The sequence below is a fragment of the Podarcis raffonei genome, chromosome 17 (assembly GCF_027172205.1).
Source record: "Podarcis raffonei isolate rPodRaf1 chromosome 17, rPodRaf1.pri, whole genome shotgun sequence".
NCBI classification, from domain to species: Eukaryota; Metazoa; Chordata; class Lepidosauria; order Squamata; family Lacertidae; genus Podarcis; species Podarcis raffonei.
Genome location: NC_070618.1, coordinates 40670237 through 40689412, shown reverse-complemented (window position 1 = coordinate 40689412; position 19176 = coordinate 40670237). Strand labels below are relative to the sequence as shown.

The 19176-nt window shown below is 52.0% G+C and overlaps 1 protein-coding gene across 4 annotated transcripts; it reads right to left on the bottom strand.

Moving 5' to 3' along the window:
* Window positions 1–2338: 2338 nt before the first annotated feature.
* Window positions 2339–18762, bottom strand: ARAF (A-Raf proto-oncogene, serine/threonine kinase). Of its 4 annotated transcripts, XR_008328162.1 has the most exons (17): window positions 18670–18762; window positions 14460–14695; window positions 12485–12591; window positions 10647–10749; window positions 9959–10113; window positions 9746–9850; window positions 8902–9052; window positions 7800–7827; window positions 6905–7059; window positions 5816–6018; window positions 5567–5743; window positions 5001–5047; window positions 4599–4717; window positions 4311–4442; window positions 3944–4078; window positions 3272–3381; window positions 2845–2927 (listed from the first exon to the last, which is right to left on the bottom strand). XR_008328162.1 is itself a non-coding variant. In XM_053370607.1 (16 exons), exons 2-16 carry the CDS (start codon window positions 14685–14687, stop codon window positions 2787–2789), a joined length of 1986 nt encoding a protein of 661 aa, XP_053226582.1. In that variant the 5' UTR covers window positions 14688–14695; window positions 18670–18762; the 3' UTR covers window positions 2339–2786. The 4 variants fall into 4 exon arrangements, 3 of the variants coding, with proteins under 3 accessions (XP_053226582.1, XP_053226583.1, XP_053226581.1); XM_053370607.1 differs by lacking the exon at window positions 3272–3381 and having other exon boundaries at window positions 2339–2927; XM_053370608.1 differs by lacking the exons at window positions 3272–3381; window positions 5567–5743 and having other exon boundaries at window positions 2339–2927.
* Window positions 18763–19176: the final 414 nt, after the last annotated feature.

Below are 19176 nucleotides of genomic sequence, written 5' to 3'. Positions count from 1 at the left end.
TTAAACTGGAGAAATGATAAGAAGAAATTTGTGTATTATTGGAGGTGTGGGACAAAGGGGCGAAAAGTACCTCTGGAATAAGAGATTCTGCCCTGTTTCCAGGGATGGCCCAAGGTGTTTTCAGTGACTGCAAATGGCACCCTCTGGTCGAAACCACCACACCATCCCACCTACCTACCTGCAGGGACGCCTGTCCACAGTTGTGTTCACACGCCATGAGCCAGAGCTTTTGGCTTGCCCTGGTTTACTGGGAGCAAGCCGTGTGCTGCTGCCCCCTGGCCAATGGCTGCCGCTCTGCTCCTTTCCTGGTGAGCGCAGGATAAGCAGGTTGCCTTGAACTCCTGTTGCCTCCAAAACGGGGGCTGCAGCCTGTTTCTCCCCAACAAGCCACACTCGCTACTCAATCTAAAGCTACGTTTTGTTATGGGTGAATGGAGCCTGTGTATCTGTTCTGATAGTTAAAAAATGTTTTTTTGAAAAATTAACAGATTGGATGTGGGTTTTTTAAAAAATCATTCTGTCTCTGAAAAAACATAACCAGGCTTAAAATGAAATCTTGAGTTTAATACAAACATGTTAAAACCTTCACTTACAATCTTTTAAATCTGAATCATAAGCATTCATTAAACACATTAAGTTAAAGTCTGTCTATCTATTAAAAAGAAGATCGGGGGCAGGGAGAGATGTTCACAATTTGAGATATGAACATATTCTAGAGCTCAGGTAGCTGGGGGTTATAAAGCAAAAGTAGAGTTTCATTCACGCGATAAATAGGATGCCTTTTCCTGTTGATTTTAGTCCCTGGCTCCAGGAAGAGGCCCACAATAAAACACAGGGCTTACTGTGCCATTTATCATTCGTAACCTTCAAAGTCAGGTATTTGTAAGTCTCCTAAGCCCAACAGCCCAGATGCTGACTTTCTACCCCATGGAGAGGTGCTTTTTAGAAGTTCTGGGCAATGCTGGTGATTTGCAGCAAAGGCCTGGACTAAAAACTTAAGAGTGAATCTGGTCCGCTGACTATCTACCCATCTGACTTCTCCTCTGCAACTGGTTTGCTGGCCCAGAGGGGAAAGAGATGCTCCAAAGCGGATCAAAGGGAGCCTCCCAGTCAGACCACTGGTCCAGCTATCTCCGGATTTCCCCCACTGACCGGCAGCAGCTCTCCAGGGTTTCAGGCAGCCCTACTTGGAAATGCTGGGGTTGAGCCTGTGACCTGGATATGCTCTGCCCCTGAGTCGTGGCCCCTTCCCCAAAGCGCTGAGGTTGCGGCTTGGGGAACCTGCAACCATTTGCCGAAAAGCAACCCCCGCCCTCCATACAGCACTAGGCCGCATCAACCCCCTTCCCTGCTTGAGGGGTCCCTCAGTTCCTTTGGGGCATCAGTATCTACCTACGCCGTTTCCTGGCACCCCAGACTTTAAGCTGACCTCACAGCCACACGCCGAGGAAAGTCAGGAAGCCTGGGAGGAAATGCTTCATGTCGAATGTGGGCACACAGAGGCAAACCACCATGGGCACAGCTATGGCATTCAATTCCCCCACTGCTTGGGGGTTGCTTTACAAAAGCACTTGGGCACCCTTTGGCACTGGGGGGGGGGGGACCGGTGGTCCTCTGAAATTTGTGACTGTGGGCCATGCTGGCTGGGACTGATTGGGAGCCCAAGAGCACCTGGGAGGACCAAGGTACCCCCACACACACACACACTTTAGAACCATAGAGTTAGAAGGCGGGACTCAAACCCTCAACCTTGAGATTCAGTCTCATGCTGTACCAGCTGAGCTATCCCAAAATCTGCCCCCACTCCCTACATAGTTTCCTCTGATGACTTTCAGTACCTAGGCAATTCGTTTGCAAGTCAAAGGCAGAGAGAGATCGTTCTCAGGGGCTCCTCTGAAGATATGGCACTCCTGGCTGCCAAAGCTGCAGCGTACCAGAGCTCTAGCCCTGCGCATGCCTGGGAAGCACAAGGCAGTGTCCACGTCACCCCTGCATTTATGGGGCTGATGTGCAGCTTTATGGGTAGATTGCCATGCAGAACAACCATCGCACCCCCATGTCCTTTGCTGCATGTATCTGGGGGTGTGCACACAGGTGAGACAACTGGAAACCATAGGGATGATGTGAGGAAGAGTGTGTCCACCTGAACCGTCAGAAGGGCTGCCATCCCACCTTCCTCTGAGTTCCAGGAGTCCTTGAGGTCTAGATACATGCCCCCTTTTGTGTAAAGGAAACTGACTCTCCAAAGCCAGCAGACTCCAAGCCTCCTGTGATGCAGCTCAGATAGGTGGGTTGTGGTTTGGCAGGCCTGGACAGAGGGAGGAGGACATCATCCAGATAGGGCTTAGCCTTTTTATTACACCATCTCCAGCTCCTTTTCCACAGACCGTCCTTTCACCCCTCCCATGCTTTTCCTCTCCTACTGAAGTTCCCAAGCAAACAAACAAATGACACCTACAACATCCTGGAAACAGGATAAGCCCCATAAAAGAATACACCTGGAGACAATGAAGCCAAAGTCATTGCAGAGCAGGGATGTTTCAATGTGTTTCCTGCTTTGGCGACCCCCTAGTAGGATTGCAGGCTTTGGAGTGAGAGTGAAATCCAGGTGGACACCCCCAGCCCCAGCGTCTCTCTGCACACAGACCTGGGCGATGCACCCGGATGCCAGGGATGCAGCTGCCCTCTGGGCACTGACGGCTCCTCTGTCCCCCCAGGAGGGCCGCGAGCTGCACACTGGCCTTGAGGGGGACGTGACCTTTGGTAGCAGTTCCAGTCTCGCCACGTTAGCTGTGGAGCCTCAAGGCAGCGGGGAAAGCGAAGGGAGTCAGCTCTTCGTTGTGACCCACCCGATGGAGGGTGGGCTCAGAGGCACTGCGCTCGATCTTGGGCAAAGAACGTTGGAGCGACTCAATGGAGGCCAAAATCTGGAATAATGGGAAATGGAGATCAGACCAGAACTGTGCCCCTCCCCACCAGACACTACCTTAGCAAGCCCAGGTTCTGGACTGTGGAGGTTTAGGCCTAAATCAGCAGTGTGGGGAACTGCAGAGTGTCTCCGGGCCCATGCAGGTACTCGACTTTGGCATTTTGTTTTGTTGCAAGCACGTCTCTGGCCCTTATTGCTGCAATGGTGGTCTTCAAAAGCAATGGGGTGTGAGCTGCATCCCTCTGAATGTTTTGGGACTGGCTCCCATCAGCCCCAGTGAACCCGGCCGGTGTTCAGGGATGATGGGGTTGTAGTTCAGCAGCTGCACAGCCAGAGACCTACCAGCCCTGCTTTAAAATTGTAGGCAACCTCAGATGACACCAACATGGCTACCTCAGGATTTGCTGTGTGTGCTTGTGCTTCAATGCGTAGCTCCTTCCCACTTTTCATAACTAGCCAAAGCAGAATGACATTTGCAACCAAAAGTAGTACATGCAGATCTTAATTTGCCCAATTTGTATAGGAAACATGGCTGCGTTTTGCAGGATTATTATTAAATGCAAACAAACGGAGGCTGTCCAAACTAAAACCTAATGGAAGGAAGGAAGGAAGGAAGGAAGGAAGGAAGGAAGGAAGGAAGGAAGGAAGGAAGGAAGGAAGGGGTATGTGTGTCAGGAGCAGGTAAGGGTGCATCTGAGTACATGCAAAGTTCCTTGCCGTTTTCCTGGAGGATCCTTACCAGTACCTATATTTCCTGACTTGTGGTTCTAAAGCAGTTTGAACCTTAGGACTCTCTTTAAAACCACTATGTGTACATCGTTGTTAAACAGATGTGCTGAGCGCACGCAGCAATTCTATGGGAGCCATAAAACATGGTGATGTTGGCTGAAGAATTAGTTCCTCAGGTTTAATACTTTTAAGTAAAGTTCCTTGAGGTTCTCAGAAGGTGGGATACAAATGTGACGATCTGTCAGTCAGCGCGCACGTCCATGCCTGTATCTGCCTCAGACTCACCTGAGGAAAGAGGGGTCTCTCTTCACGCTTGAATTTAAGGCAGTCGCCCATCAGCCTGCGCATGGCCTTGGGGCAATTGCTGGGCACCTTGCTTAGGTCAGGGGACAGGTACCCCCGGCCAACCATGAATATAATCTGGAAGGAGGGAAATAAACCACCCATTACAAAAAGAAGGGACCCTCTTGGGATAGAAGGCCCCCCTTTCCCCCACCTCTTTAAGCCCAGTCAGAACCACCACCAGCTCTGGATAAACTTCTTCCCTTTGGGCGCGTTTGATTGGCCATCCTGAATAAGGAGTGAGACAAACCCGGGGAGAGATTTGGGAGGGTTTCTTGGCCAGCCCCCCAAACACGTCTTCTGTCCTTACCTGGTCCCGGTTGTTGATGTGGCTGTAGGGGAGGGTCCCGGAGAGCAGCTCGTAGAGAACAACTCCATAGGAGTAGACATCTGACTGGAAGCTGTAGGGGTTGGGGTCTTGCATTCGGATCACCTCAGGGGCCTGTGGGAGGCCCAGAGAGGGCAGGCATTAAAGTCTGCTGGGACGGGGTGGGGGGATACTGCTGCTTCGCCCCAACCCCTTTTCTCCTCTGGCTTCACAACTTCCCCCTGCCCCAATTCCAGCCAGAAGCAGCCCCCACCCTTGGCAAAAGCTCACCATCCAAAGTATGGAGCCACTGGGCTGCTCCACCTGCTGCGAGCTGCTCCAGCGCGTCTTCACGGTGGCAAGGCCAAAGTCGCCGATCTTCACGGTCAAGCCTTCGTGCAGGAAGATGTCTGAGGGCAATCGGGTGAAGGAGCATCGCGTGGGATTCTGCCTGGCGGGACCTGCCGCTCCATTTGCCCCAGAGCAGGGAGGGCTGAACTATCCTACCCCCAAGCTCCATGCTGAAAACCTCCCTTTTACTAGCGGGGCACCTGCCATTTTGGAAACACCCTCCAGCCGTGCAGGTCAAACCAGCACAACCCCCACTCCCCTGTCCACTGCAACACCCGTCAGGGAGCCCCGTGGGGCAGCCAAACTCCCTGCCACAAAAGGCGAGGTGGAAGGGAAGGATACTGTTGGATTTGAGGTCCCGGTGGATTATGTTCTTAGCATGCAGGTAACTGGGAGAACGAGAGAGAGATGGAGTGAGATAGTTCATCAGCATCCTTGGCTTGCAAGCTCATTCGCAAGGGCACCACACCTGCCTCTCACGTGCCAGCATGCTCAGAGGGAGGGAGAACTGGAGCCATCGAGGGCTGTTCCCAAACAATGTATATTTTTCGTTTCCCGTATCTGGCTGCCCTAGTTCAGAATTCCTAATACCTCTCACTTGCCCGGGGGAGGATGCAGAGCACCCAGTGAGCGAGCAGAGAAATCTGCCTCTGGTACAAAGGTAAAGCCGGCACCCCTTGCTCTGCCAGCTTTTGCCTCTGGCTCCACCCACTGCTGGCATTGCCCCAGAGGTTGCCAGAGGGGCTGGTAAAAGTTCCCTGGCTGTAGACCCCTCTTGCAGCACAAATCCCGCATCAGGGCAAGGGTGCCTCTAGCCCAGATACCATCCAGGGCATGAAGGCAGCAGCCCTCTCTGCTGTACTCCAGAAGCCACCCTGCCTCTGACTCGGGAGCTTCCCCTGACTCACGCCATGCCCTGGGCCGTCTGCCGGGCCACGTCAATGCGCTGCACCATCTCCAGGGGGGTTTCTTGCACATGCAGGTGCTGGTACAGGCTGCTGCCTTCGCACCACTGGGTGATGATGGCAAAGCTGGGGCGGGTCATGAAGCCCATGAAGAGCAGGATGTTCACGTGGCGCGTCTTCCTGCAAGGAGAGGCCGGCGTCAGAGGCCTCCTGGCCAGCATCACCTTCCCCTCCCCACAGGTCCCTGCTTACCTGAGCACCTGCATCTCGTTCTTGAAGGCCTGCACCTGCTCGCTGGTGGGGTTGGTGACCTTCAGGATCTTGACCGCCACATCCCCGTACCAGCGGCCCCGGAAGACAGTGCCAAATGACCCAGCGCCTATGCGCTTCAGCATTGTCACCTCGGTATGGCAGACTTCCCAGTAATAGCTGGAGTCCCGGTAGCCCAGGGATTTCTGCAGGGAGGCAAAGGCAGGCCAGAGACAGGGAGAAAGAGGGTCAAGCCCTTCCACAAGGAGGCCCTGCCCCCCCGAGCCCCCTGACACACCAAAACCTCTCTGCCCCCGCAGCTTAGCCACACGTTTCCTGACAGCAGTGGTTCCCAAACTGTTTTCCCTCGGGCACACTTTCAGAATAAACATTTGCTCACCCCACACTGATTTTTTTTTATTGATTAGAAATACACGGGGAAACAAAAAGAAGCAACTCCTTGCACTGCTTGATTTATAACACAGAATAGAACTACTCGGGGCCTCCAGGAAGTATAAAGCAGTGCAGTTACAGAAGAACATGAATCCTTCCAAAAATAGAGTTATAAATATGCCTCTCCTTAAGTATATACACAAATTCAGTGAGAGCTGTGAGCTTGCTTTTGCCAGGGAGTCTCATTTATAGTAGGTCTAATTTAAAACAAGCTAACCCTCATCTCCTCATCAACCCAAGGAAGCCCTTCTCTGTTCTCATCTCTCATATTTGTCAGAGTTGAAAATCCCCGTTCACAACAATGTGTTATGGAGAAGTGCGGAAGCCGAGCCAATGCTCTTGAAGAGAGGCGGGGGTGCTGTTTCTGGCTGTAAAGCCCCCAAAATATATTTTGATACTATATACTACACTGAAATGTTTAAATGCTTCTTTGAGTGTCCTTGAATCTTCACCCTCGGCCCCCTCTCCTGCCCCCCACACCAGGGGGGCGCACCAGACCCTCTGAGAGCCACTGATCTGGGGCCACCTTCAGTCACGGCAACGAAGATCTTGCCCCACAATAAGAACATTTGGTAGCCCTTTGAAGTGCCCACAGCACATCTGTTAGCCCCACATCAAAGTGCCACCCCCCCCACTCACAGGTTTCTTCTTGTCTTCGGTGGGGGCCTTGCGCTCCCTGGGGGACTCGCCAGGGGACTTGGGGTGGGGGGAGCGTCGGCCAGACGAAACAGCAGCCATGCTGGAAACGGGGGGAGCCGGCGGAGTGCAAGGAGGCGGCTCAAGCGCACCTGGGCCTGTGGCGAGAAGGAGGGTGGGCTTACTGCAGGGTGCTCCCTCACAAGCAGGCAGACAGGAGACCATTTCCTTACAAAGTGCTTGGGGGCTTCCAAATGCAGAGTTCTGATAAAGGTAGGTAAAACAAAATGCGGTGTGTGGAGAGAGGGAGGGCAGATTGGAGGGTCACCAAGGAAACGGACTGACAAAAGGAAGAGGCCTCTTCTTCTTCACGGGGTGCACAGGCAACTTATATAGAATCTGCTGCCACCGGACGGGCTTCGCCTTTCCCAGCAGGGTGACTCATCTTCCCTATGTGGCAGGACTACAATTCCCATCAGCTGCAGCCAGAACACCCGGCAGTCAGGGATGGTGGGAGTCCAGCAACATCTGAGGGAGCCCCGGTTCCCCCGCCCATGGATCTGTGGGGCGGGAACTTAGCATGGCACCCGTGCCGAGGGAACAGTGGGGGCCCAACCTCTCTGGAACCGAGTCAGGCCAGTCGGTCATCTTGGCCAGGCCTGCCTCCTCTGACAGGCAGCATCTCCGGCAGGAAGGGGCCTTTCCTGTCCCCCACTCAGGATCCTCCAGCACTGGCCCATCGCCCCTGTGCTACTCCTAGCTGGTACCTCCCCCCATGGCGCCCCCAATCAGCGCTGCCCTGGGAGATCTCTGTCCCGGCTCCCTCTCCTCCTCCTCCTCCTCCTCCTCTGCCCCTGCCCCCTCCTGCCAACCTTGCCCGTTCCCAGCAGACACTCACCCTCTGGGCTGTGATTCCGGCTTAGGAGCTGGAAGAGAAAAGGCAGGAGATGAACAGCTCTGCAGGCAGGCATCTCTGGAGAAGAAAGCGTTGGGGCAGAGAGAGGGGTCTGCCAGCCCCTTCGCTTTCTCCGGGGGGATTTGGGGGCAGCTCTCAACTTTTTCAGAGTGCTCACATGACTGAATGCTTTTCCACACAACTCCTTCTGCTGCCCCATCCATTCACAGATAAAACCAGCACCTCAGAGAGATGTTCTAGCCTGGCTTCCCCCCGGCACACTAGTTTTCTCTGTGCAGGGATTCATTCATTCGTTTGTTTGTTTGTTTGCATGGAGAAGCATTCCATCAGACCTGGTGTCTGAAATGGTACACAGAATCATAGAATTGTAGAGTTGGAAGGGACCCCGAGGGCCATCTAGTCCAACCCACTCCAATGCAGATTTAGCACCTCTGTAAGAACTAGCCCACCATCAACGACCAACCCATCAGTATTATTCCAGGCTGGGACAGAATCTTCCCCTAGGTTACATTGCTCCTGACCTGGGAGACTCTCTCTCACACACACAAAACCTCAGATCACTTATGGCATTTCTCCTCTGTGTATTTAAAGACTGCTCTAAATCCAGTTTAAGGGCCACACTTCTCAGAGAACCCTGGGAAGTGTAGCTCTGTCGCTTTGTGGGCACTGCTGTGCATACGGCCGGGGCTACATCTGTGAATGCCAGCGGGGAGAGTCCTGGTTATTATTTATTAAATTCCTATACTGCCCTTCGTCTGAGGGTCACAGGGTGGTTTACAACATAAAAGCACTAAAACGCCTCACATAGTAACAAACAAAAGCAACAGAATGGTAGACTTGGAAGGGGCAGGGGGCCCATCTAGTCCAACCCTCTGCAATGCAGGAATCTTTTGCCCAACGTGGGGCTCAAACCCACCACCCTGACATTTAGAGTCTCCCGCTTACTGCCTGAGCCACCCCAGATGCAAAAGTGGAGCAAAAGGCCAACACCTGGAGTGTGACGGGTCCCGCCCCCCAAGGTCAAATATGTGCTCTACCAATGAGCCAGGAGAGAAACTCCTCCCCCCACAACCAAGTGCCTCACCTCAAGCATGCCGCTGTCCACGGGGCTGGTGGTACTGACCATGTGGACATTTGGGGTGGAGGTGGAGCGGTGCCGTTGGAGCTGCTGCCCACCCCCGTGGAGGCTGAGGAAGCCGAAGGCATCTGGGCTGAAGGGGGGCGGCTTTCTTGGGCTGTAGAAGAAGAGGAGGAGGAGGAAGGGATGACATGACATCCAAGCTGGGGGGGGGCACACTAACCCTCCAGCAGTTCAGGCGCACAGAGGATAATCAGGTCTAACAGCAGATTTATACTTAAAAAGAAGGCGAAGTGACTTTTCCTTGAGTTTATCAAGTCATTGCTTGATAGTTATGCCCTGGACATGGTGGCTACAGCTGCTCTCCTCTCAGAGTGCGGGTATGCTTTTCTATACTTAAGGACTAGTCCCCCATACTTAAGGACTAGAAACTTATCTCCCCTGCTTTTTAAAACAAAAATCAAGCTTTCCTTGAAGAGCAAAGAAAACTGCCTTATATAGTCAGACCACAGAGTCCATCTAGCCAACGAAGACTACCCAGGTTTTCTGAAGGCTCTCTTTTCTAGTCCTTCCTGGGGATGCCTGGAATTGAATCTAGAACCTTTGACATGCAGAACATGAACTACAGCACTAGGAGGACACAACAACCTGGGTGTGTGATAGCTTAATGCTTCCAGTTCAAATGTCTCCTGCACAATAATGCAACAGGGATGGTCTTGCATCATATGCGCTGTGAGTGGCAGATTTAGCCTGGTGCCCGACTCTGCTCCTCCGTGGGTCCATGTTGCTGCTGGCAGCTATTTCTAGATCACGATCCCTTGCACAGCTGGGGAGCGAGCAAGGCTCTTACCCAACAGCTTGAGGGGTCTCTGGTTCGTGACTCGGCTGCACTGGGGTAGTCGGGACACTGTCCTGCCAGAATGGAGGGTGCTGCCCCGGATCATGGCTGTAAACCCTACATGAAAAGGAGAAACGGATTGTTGAGACTGGATACAAGGGGAACAGGGACCGAAGCAGGTGCTCCAACCAGGGGGAGGGGGTTGTGGGGAAAGGGGATACTCACGGCTTATGCGAAGTGGCCAGGTCCAAGCAGACCGTAGGCACTCGGCTGCTGCAGTGCTCGTGGAACTTGTAGCCACAAGTCTGGCAGCGGAAGCCATGGAAGAGGAACTTAAGGCAGAAATCGCAGAAGACCAAATTGAAGTAGGTCTTCCGCACCTGTCCAGAAGAAAGAAGGTCCAGGTCAGAGGAAGGGGAGGAGAAGCGCAAGGGGAGTTGGGGACGGAGCGTTCCCAATATGCCTGTGTGTGTGTCTGTCAACACGCTGCGTGGACACCCAGCAAGGCTGGGCAAAGGAGCCCAAGTCACCTGCATGCAGAAAACACGCCCCTTTGGTGTAACAAGTGTGGCCTTTGCTCCAGGGGGGACAGTTCTGCTGTGCGATTCCAATGCACAGGCAGGGCAGCCTCTGGGTCTAGTGCATTCCTGTAGGACAACGTTCCCCATTCGGGTGCCCACTGGGGTGTTTTGGACTACAACTCCCAGCGTCCCTCACCGGTGAGCATGCTGGCTGAGGGCTGGGGGGGGTGTTGCAGCCCAGAACATCTTTGAGGGCACCAGGCTGGGGTAAGCGGCCGCGTGATGCTCTGGAGTGGGGAAGGGGCGGCTGGGTGTCCACAGGGCTTGGGGTGTGTCTGTGTTTGTGTGTGCTGGCAAGGAAACGTGCTGCTGGAGGGCCTCCTGTGACTCACAAAGTTGTGCATAGTAAGCGGCAGGTCCTCCAAGACTTCCACAGAGAGCTCGGCCCCCTCCAGGTTGACCAGGTCCGTCTCCCAATCTGTGATGGTCTTTCGCCTACAGAGAGAATCAACGCATATGCAGCTGTGACCCAAAGCCCGCCACCTACTGCAGCTCCTCCCTAGAGACAGCCACAATGCTGCTGTAGAGCTGATCAATTGCATGGGGGGGGGACAAACCCCATGAAATTTCTCCCCACTCTGGTGAGTTCCAAGTCGACTGCTAATGCTAACCACCACACGCACACCAGGTTAATATACTGCAACACCGAACATAATGCAACGCTGTAAGAAGCAAGAAATCAACCATTTTCCATAGTGGGGAAGATGGACACAAAGGTGATGGTCTCGGACCATCCCATTCCCTTGTTCCTGAGGGAGTCCTTGCACTAAGACAGCAATCTCTCCCCCTCTGCTCTGCACGGGGCTTGGGGCAATGAAGCATCCACTGCTGGTGGGCAGAGCTGGGAACAAACATTTAAAAATATTCCAACAGCTCAGGCAACAAAACCTTCAGCATGTTTAGAGCCAGATTCTGTGTGGAAAGGGGAAGCTGTCAAATCCGCTGGGATTGAAACTTTGCATGGACCCTAGAAGACACTGGTGTAGCTTTTTGGGGCAGGCTGAGGAAGGGGACCGTGAATAGGCATTCCTCTGGGCTTGAAAAGCCACAGTCCATTTCAAATTGGATTCCCACCCACAGGAAATGGTGCTCACCTTCTGCCCCACCTGAGAGCTCTCCTTTGCCAGTCCACCCACTCCCTTCACAGGTGAAAAAGGCAGCCCACAAACCTGTAGCACTGCTAAGGGTGGGAACGAGTCTGGCATGCTACCACTAAGGAGGCAGCAGGCTGTCCTGTGCAGGAACTGGCAGAACCCCTTCTGGTCTAAAGCCTTTTCTTTTCCGGAAAGGGTTGCTTGCTCATCTTTTCAGAGCAGATGGAGAGAGGAGACAGGGAATTGGGCAAGGGAGCTTTGGCGGACGCAAGGGCCTTCGAGCTCTGACTGGGTGGGCGTGGCCTATCCCAGCCCTGCCACCACTTCCTCTGTGGCTGCAGCCCCACCAGTGTGTGTGTCTGCGGAGACCTGGAAAGCCTTTGCAAGTTCACCTGTAAACTCCAACTGTGTAAAACATTTTGATTGGAAAAAAAGATCAAAAGGTACAGCACATCATTAAAAAACAAAACAAAGCTAAGTAACTGCGTCCAGACCCCTGTCCAGCTGGATGGGCTCCTGGCAGGTTTGCAGGAGATGCACACGACAGAACTCCTAATGCCGTCTTCCTCAACCTGGGATGCTCTTCCACACGCTTTGGACAACAACGCCCACCAGCCACAGCCATTATAGCTGTGTTGATCATAGCTGGGCCTGATGGGACTTGTAGTCCAAAGCATCAGGAAGGGGGGCACGCCAGGTTGGGGAAGACTAGACCTCCGGGGTCATCTAGTCCAGCCTCTTGTTTTCGAAAAGGGCCAGGGTGATGCTTCTGAGATTCTGCCACAAGGGCGTGAAGGCAACAGCCTTCCCTGCTGCTGACCTCGATCTACACTGGCCTCCAGAGATGGACTGCTTTGGATGATGGACTAGATGCATGTAAAACTCTTCAGATCTGGACACCCATAATGCCGAATTTCTGCGTGTGGATAAGGCAGGCCTTGGGTACAGTGTGCTACATTTTGTTTGCTTTTTCCTATACCCAGTCAGGTTGAGGACCCTCAGCTCCCTGCCTGCCTTCCCTTGCTTCCCCGGCCAACCTCAGCAGCCACCTCCTCTCCCTGACGGGAGCCACTCACCCATCGCTCTTTTTCCTGTAGACCACACAGCAGTCCTGGTTGAGCCCACGGACCTTCAGGGCCTTGTCTAGGGAGCTGTAGACAGTTGTACCCGGCCGGACAGTCACCTGAGAGGAAGGAGGGAAGCAACCGGTGTGTGCAAGACAGGATATAGACAGTTGGGTGAACAGGGAGATGGTGCTGAACTGACCTTACAGACACTGTTCTCAACATGCAGCTTTGAACTCCACTCTGTCTCTGCCTTCCTCCTATTAGTCTGAAGAAGGCCCAATATGGACCAGTATAGAATAGAATAGATTGCCAGGACTTAGAGCAATCTGGTTAGTATCGGGGCAAGAAGCAGGATCCTTTGGTTCTGGGTGCCACTGGCCCCATGTGGCAAGCTGTAAGATGCAGCTTTGAGCATCTTCCTGGGGCAAGAACTCTCAGGCCCTGGACTGGCCCCTGGGCTCTCCTGGAAAGAAGGCCTGTCATTAGGCTTCCTGGGGCCTTGGCTGAGCAACACAATTTTTCTGGCTCTGATCCTTGGTTTGGCGCCTGCCTACTTGCTTTGAGACTTACTACATGGCAACAGGTCAATTAGGATCCGTGATAACTGGTTTCAACAAATCCTCCGCCCCTGAACCAACTCTAAATCCTCCTCTGCGACTTTTATTATCAAACATGAGCCATATCTGATGCACTGCTATATATCATCTCAGCATTTGTTTTCAATTTTCTGTACTGTTTGACAGCTGACACAGAATGATATTCTTTTGAAAGATGACAAGAAATAGTTTTTTAGAATGCAAGAACACTTGTTGGAATTTCTGATAGTCTTTGACAGATGTTCCATCTTTGGTTAAAATCCAGTCATGGCGGCCTCTGAGGCCTAGACCCAAAAAGTTTTGGGCTCTACCACCTCACAGAATTACAACTCTTAGCAACTTTCAGCAAACTAAAGTACCCATAATTCTTGGGGGGTGGGATGTGCTTTAAAAATATAGTGTGCACACATATTCAGCGAAGTCCTACTCCAAGGAACCCCACTGAAATTAGTGAACCCAGAGTAGTCATGTCCATTAACTTCAGTGGGTCTGCTTTGAGTAAGATTAGTGTTGTATACCCTTCTATGATATGATAGTCCAGTTAGGAACTCTTCAGGATATCTGAACTCACTACATGGTCAGTCCCAGCCTCAGTTCTCCCACCTATAAAATGGGAATAAAAAAACTCAACTTGGAGATTTATTCAAGAACCCTAATTACATCTATTTTAAATGAATAAATAAATAAATAAAATCCCACTTTTCAATACAGATGTCCCAAGGCAGTAGTCCTCAACCCTTCCAAACCCAAGATTATGTATTTAGTATGAATATTTATACTCTGCCTTTATAGTTCAAAACTGAACTTCTCAAGCACATTAAAAACCAACACCAGAATGCAATGAAAATACAGCAAAAGCAGATGATTAACAAACAAACAAAATCACAACAAACCAGCAAAATTTACCTGGAAACCCAACCTGCAAACAACGGGACCTACTTTTATTTATCTTTTTTTTTACCATGCATGTCTTCCTTCCTCACTTTCATGCCTTCTCTTTGTTTTTCTGTTCCTCCCCCTTTCTGCTCTTTTCCTGCTCTCTCTCTCTCCCTCCCTCCCTCCATCTCTTTCCTTCTCTTAAAAAAAGTAAGCAAACATGAAAAGAATGGCGATTCTGTTGCCCTAAACTGTGGCGCACTTTAGGTCAGTGCTTGACCCAGTTTTGGGTTGTGATCCAGCAATGGAAGACGGCTGCCCTAAAGCAAGAAGGGGGCCTGGGAAACCTGTGCTCCTCTTGCTGGACTCATCCTCATCCCTGGCTGCTGGCTGTGCTGCCGGGGGTCCAACACCTGCAGGACCACAGGTTCACCTACCCGCTGCCTCGCCAGACGCTCCCCGAATAGCCTATGATCACACACAGCCTCTCGTGGCCAGAAAGTCTTGCTCACCACTGTGCGCTGCTGATTAGGGAGGTCCACCTTGATGGTGCTCCGAGCCTCGGCCATGGCTCTGCCGCCGAGCCTTTTCCTGCGAGAGGCAAGCATCGTCGTCATGCTGTGGGAGAGAGGCAGGAGGTCTCCCCTCCCACCCCCACCTGAAGGGCCGGGGTCTGGAGAGGAGGAGGAGGAGAAGCCATTCGTGAGTGTGCCGCAGGAGGAGTTCTGACTGCGCCTCATCCAGGGGCCTGCAAGGAGGAAGATACCAGAGGCAAACAAAAGGGGTGACCTCCAGGTCCCTGTCACAGTATGCATGCTTTTTAGCAACAAATTTAAAAGAACAGACAGAAGTGCACACCCACAGAATTTTCATATGGAGCACAATCTGCTACCCAGCACATGAAGCTGGCGCCCACAGGCTCCCAGATTTAGCTTTCCAACAAACAGCAGTTTCCTAACCCCTCATGATTGTCTGACGCAATCTCCTGGAAAAGCATATCGCTGGCAGCAGGTAACAAGCTCACTGGGATCACTTTATATGTTAACTTGTTTTGAAACAAGACTTCCTTTATGTCAAAGAGCCCCCCCCCCCCTGCTTTGGGGGGTCATCCCTTGCATGACTGTTGTTGTGGAGCTGTTGTTGTGGAGCGTATGTTCACACAGTGCTGAGCTAGTCAGGAAGACAACACTTTGGTTGCACCCCGACGAGTCATGTTAACAGAGGACATTTTCTTATTGTGTTCCCAGCTTAAGAGAAGCACATTCTCTTTTGGTATAGAGGAAAGTAACTGTATTCTGAATTAAAGTGTAAGCAGCCCCAGGGTGGCAGAGTATTAGCAAATACCTGATCTTCTCACAGCACCAAGTTTCACCAAAGAAATGTGTTGGACATAAATGTTTTCGTGCTTGAAAACACACATATAAATGTTGTTCCTATAATGCATTTTCTGCTCCTGTGCTGCATAGTACATTTTGCTGAGCATGCCAGTGCCATTTACCATAGAGAGGTAGACTCATGCAAACCCCACAACAGCCAATTTTGTTTTGCTAAAAAAGCATTGGAAGATTGCAACTTTGGGAATGGCAGGGGACTGAGAAGGCTCAGCCTCCGTTATCCTGAAATTTCACTATCTAATTTCACAATCCCCATCTGCTATGCATTTGGCTTCACCACAAAAGACTTCCCTCACCCCTTGCAGCACAAGCCAATCCTGTGAGTTTCTAAGCATCCTTAACCCTGCCTTGGTTCTAAAGCCAAACAGCCATATTTGCTTCCAAGCCACCCCAACCTCCCAGCTAAGCAAAACTTTCCCATGAGCCCACTACCTCCACCCTCCCAAGGTAGGTGTCAGGGGAAACTGGAAGGGCCAAAATTCCCCACTCCTCTTCTAAAGAGAAGTTTCTGTCACATAAAATCACCTAACCATTATTTAATTACATGATGCTCTTTTGCTCAAAGGCCTGTGGGGGCCATAGAACTGTAGAGTTGGAAGGGTTCCTGAGGGTCATCTAGTCCAACCCCCTGCAATGCAGGAATCTCAGCTAAAGCATCCCACCTCTGCTTAGAAACCTCCAAGGAAGGAGAGTCCCCACCCTCCCAAGGGAGACCATTCCACTGTCAAACAGCCCTTACAGCCAGACAGTTCTTCCGGATGTTTAGTCGGAATCTCCTTTCTTGCAACTTGAAGCCATTCGAGTTCTACGCTCCAGAGCAGGAGAAAACAAGCCTGTTCCATCCTCCATGTGACAGCCCTTCAGATATTTGAAGATGGCTATCATATCTCCTCTCAGTCTCCTCTTCTCCAGGCTAAACATACCCAGCTCCTTCAACCATTCCTCATAAGGCTTGGTTTTTTATCCTTGATCATCTTGGTTGCCCTCCTCTGCACATTGTTCCAGCTTGTCAACAACCTTCTTAAATTGTGGTGCCCAGAATTGGACATAGTATTCCAGGTGTGGTCTGACGAAGGCAGAATAGAGTGGTACTATTACTTCCCTTGATCTGGACACTAGCCTTCTGTTGATGCAGCCTAAAATAGTATTAGCCTTTTTTGCTGCTGCATCACCCTGTTGACTCATGTTAAGCATGTGGTCTACTAGGACCCCCAGATCCTTTTCACATGTACTGCTAGTAAGCCAGGTTTTCCCCATCCTATATTTGTGCATCTGGTTCTTCCTGCCTAAGTGAAGGACCTGACATTTGTACCTACTGAAACTCATTTTGTTAGCTTGCGCCCAAATCTCCCATCTGTTAAGGTCATTTTGAACTCCAATTCTGTCTTCTGCGGTATTAGCTACCCCTCGCAAGCTTCCCCTTCCTTTGGCCAAGTCATTCGCAGCTTTTCATGCACCCCACGCACACAGCCATTCAGCGTGAAGGGCCTGAAGATGCTGAATGCTACCAGCAAAGTGACAGCAAACAAGCTTTTCCTTCTTCTTTTTGTGCAATAATGTTTGAGCAGGAATAGTACCCTGGAGCAGCGAGAACTTGACATTTGAGCAGCTGTACCCTGGATAATTTCATCTGCTCAGTTCCAGTTTTGGGGGGCGGTGGAGAGAGAATAAACATTGGGGCTTCCTGGAGTTGCCAGTATCAGCTTGTTTCAGGTCCACCCTCAGGGAGTCTTGGTGGCTGCAAGCTCCACTCTGCAGCTACACCATCATTACAGCTCCGGCAACAGCTGGCTACCTTCCATCAGAATAAAGGGGTGTCCCCGACCCTCCCCACTTGGCTGTCAAACTGTTCTCTGATAGACCTCAGAGGCTAGTGTGGGAGGCTTGTTCACAAGGAGTGTGTTCTTTTGAAAGAAATAAATTAGCACTTCCATCACTCAGGCGCCAATTAATCACAGGCATTAGGCGCATCATGCTGCTACTGTCCCAATATTGAAACAGAAAACACACGACACAGGTTTGCAGCTGGGAACTGGGATTATTACAAGACTTGTGAAGTGAGGATGTAGCAGCTAAAATGAAGCTGGCTCTGGGATCCCTTGACCTTGAAATACAACTTCTTTCAGAGTAGGCTAGAGGACACCTGCAGATCTTGAATTTATCTGAATGAATTTATTTATTATCGAACCTCAATTTATTTATCATGAAATTCTGCAAAAGCTTGCAGGAATAAGACTGTCACTGCCTGACTAAAAGTGAAACTGGCAAGAGGCTGCTTACTTCTATAACTTGCTTTTGAAGTTTTATTGAAACCTTGGAAGCCACTGCTCAAAAAGCTGCATCTCATGAATGCACCTGCTGCATTGCTGACAACCCCCCCCCACACACACCAACACCAAAGCTGTAACACAACTGCTGAGTGTGTCTGAGATGCAACTGCCTCTTTATACAGGGGTCTCTTGTCTGACACCCAAAATGCCACTGCTTTTGGAACAAGGGCAATTGCTATATTGGGATCTCTAATTTGAAGAGGAAACGCCAGCTGATTTTAGGGCAAGGACTGTGAAGAAAGAAAATATCTCTTGCAGGCAACTGTCAGTCTTGATCCTGTAGTCTGCGGGCAGCCAATATGTTGCCTCCCAGAGAGGAGGACTACAGCTGCCAATTGTCCTGACCACTGGCTATGCTGGTTGGGGCTGATGGGAGTTGGAGTCTGACAATATCTGGAAAGCATCACATCCCCCCCCCGCACACTTTCTGCATGAAATGCAGCTGCGTCCACATGCAGTGGGCGGCAGCCGGGCGGTGAGAGGGACCCCTCATGGCAGGAAGCCCAGGCCCAGGCCACCAGCATTCATCCCAGCGGAGGCAGAGGTCGACGTGGGCCTAAACCCAGCCAGGGAAAGGCAGGAGCCGAGGCTAAGGGGGCAGGATCCACAGGGCCCCCAGGGAGGTCTCTGGTCTCTGCTTGTTCCCGCTGCCGATCTCCGCTCAGCCCTTCCTCCCTTGGCCATTTTGCGGCTGGCCTCCGGGGCTGCAATGTCTCGGGCTGCCCTTGGAGGAGAGGCGGCTCCAGCCCCGCCAAGCCCCAGGCCAGCCGGGCAGCATTCCGGGCCACGGGGAGGCGGCGCCACCGCACCGAGGGCCCCCATTCACCTGCCCCGACGCCGCCCTCCGAAGGGGACAGGGGCCCGCGCGCGCCTCCCGCGGATTCCCACGAATCGCCGGAACACGGGTGTGCGCCTGTCCTGGGAACCGAGGCCCCGCGCAGCGCTCCCGCCCGCCGCCCCGCCGCCCGACCCCCCGGGCGAGGAAGGGAACTTCCTACCTGCCGCCGCGAAGCCGCCGCCGCCGCCATCTTGTCCGAGCCTCCGAGGTGGGCGGGGCCCGGGCGCTGACGTCGCAAGCAGAGGAGGGAACTCCCTGGGGGCGGGGCGGGGAAGGGCGCTTAACTCCTCCTTCGCCGGAAGGGTGTGGGGTGGAAGGGACCCCCGAGGGTCATCCAGTCACTCCGCAGCCTCCTCTTCTCCCAAAGAAGGCAGCGGAGTTTTAGGTCCAGAGTCTTCCTTCTCCGAGATGGGCTCCCTTCCCCGGGCAGACGAGCCCCATCTAATAATTGATGAAGATGACTGCCAGTGCCATCTAATAATTGATGAAGTCTATCAGTTGATGAAGATGATCATCCAAATGTCATAGACCAAATGGAGCAAACAGCACGCAGACCTAGTGGTGGGAGGAAAAAATCCTTAAATAAGAGACACGGGGGAATGATTAATGGACTTCAATGTCTGTACACTAATGCGCAAAGCATGGGAAATAAACAAGATGAGCTTGA

Excerpts from the sequence above, each read along its gene's own strand:
- ARAF (XM_053370606.1), bottom strand. The coding sequence starts at position 14,762 with ATGCATACTGTGACAGGGACCTGGAGGTCACCCCTTTTGTTTGCCTCT. Across the intron at positions 9,851-9,958 it reads CTGGCCACTTCGCATAAGCC|GGTTTACAGCCATGATCCGG; the intron begins GTGAGTATCCCC and ends CTTTTCATGTAG. Across the intron at positions 4,718-5,000 it reads CCGGGACCTCAAATCCAACA|ACATCTTCCTGCACGAAGGC; the intron begins GTATCCTTCCCT and ends GATTGCCCTCAG.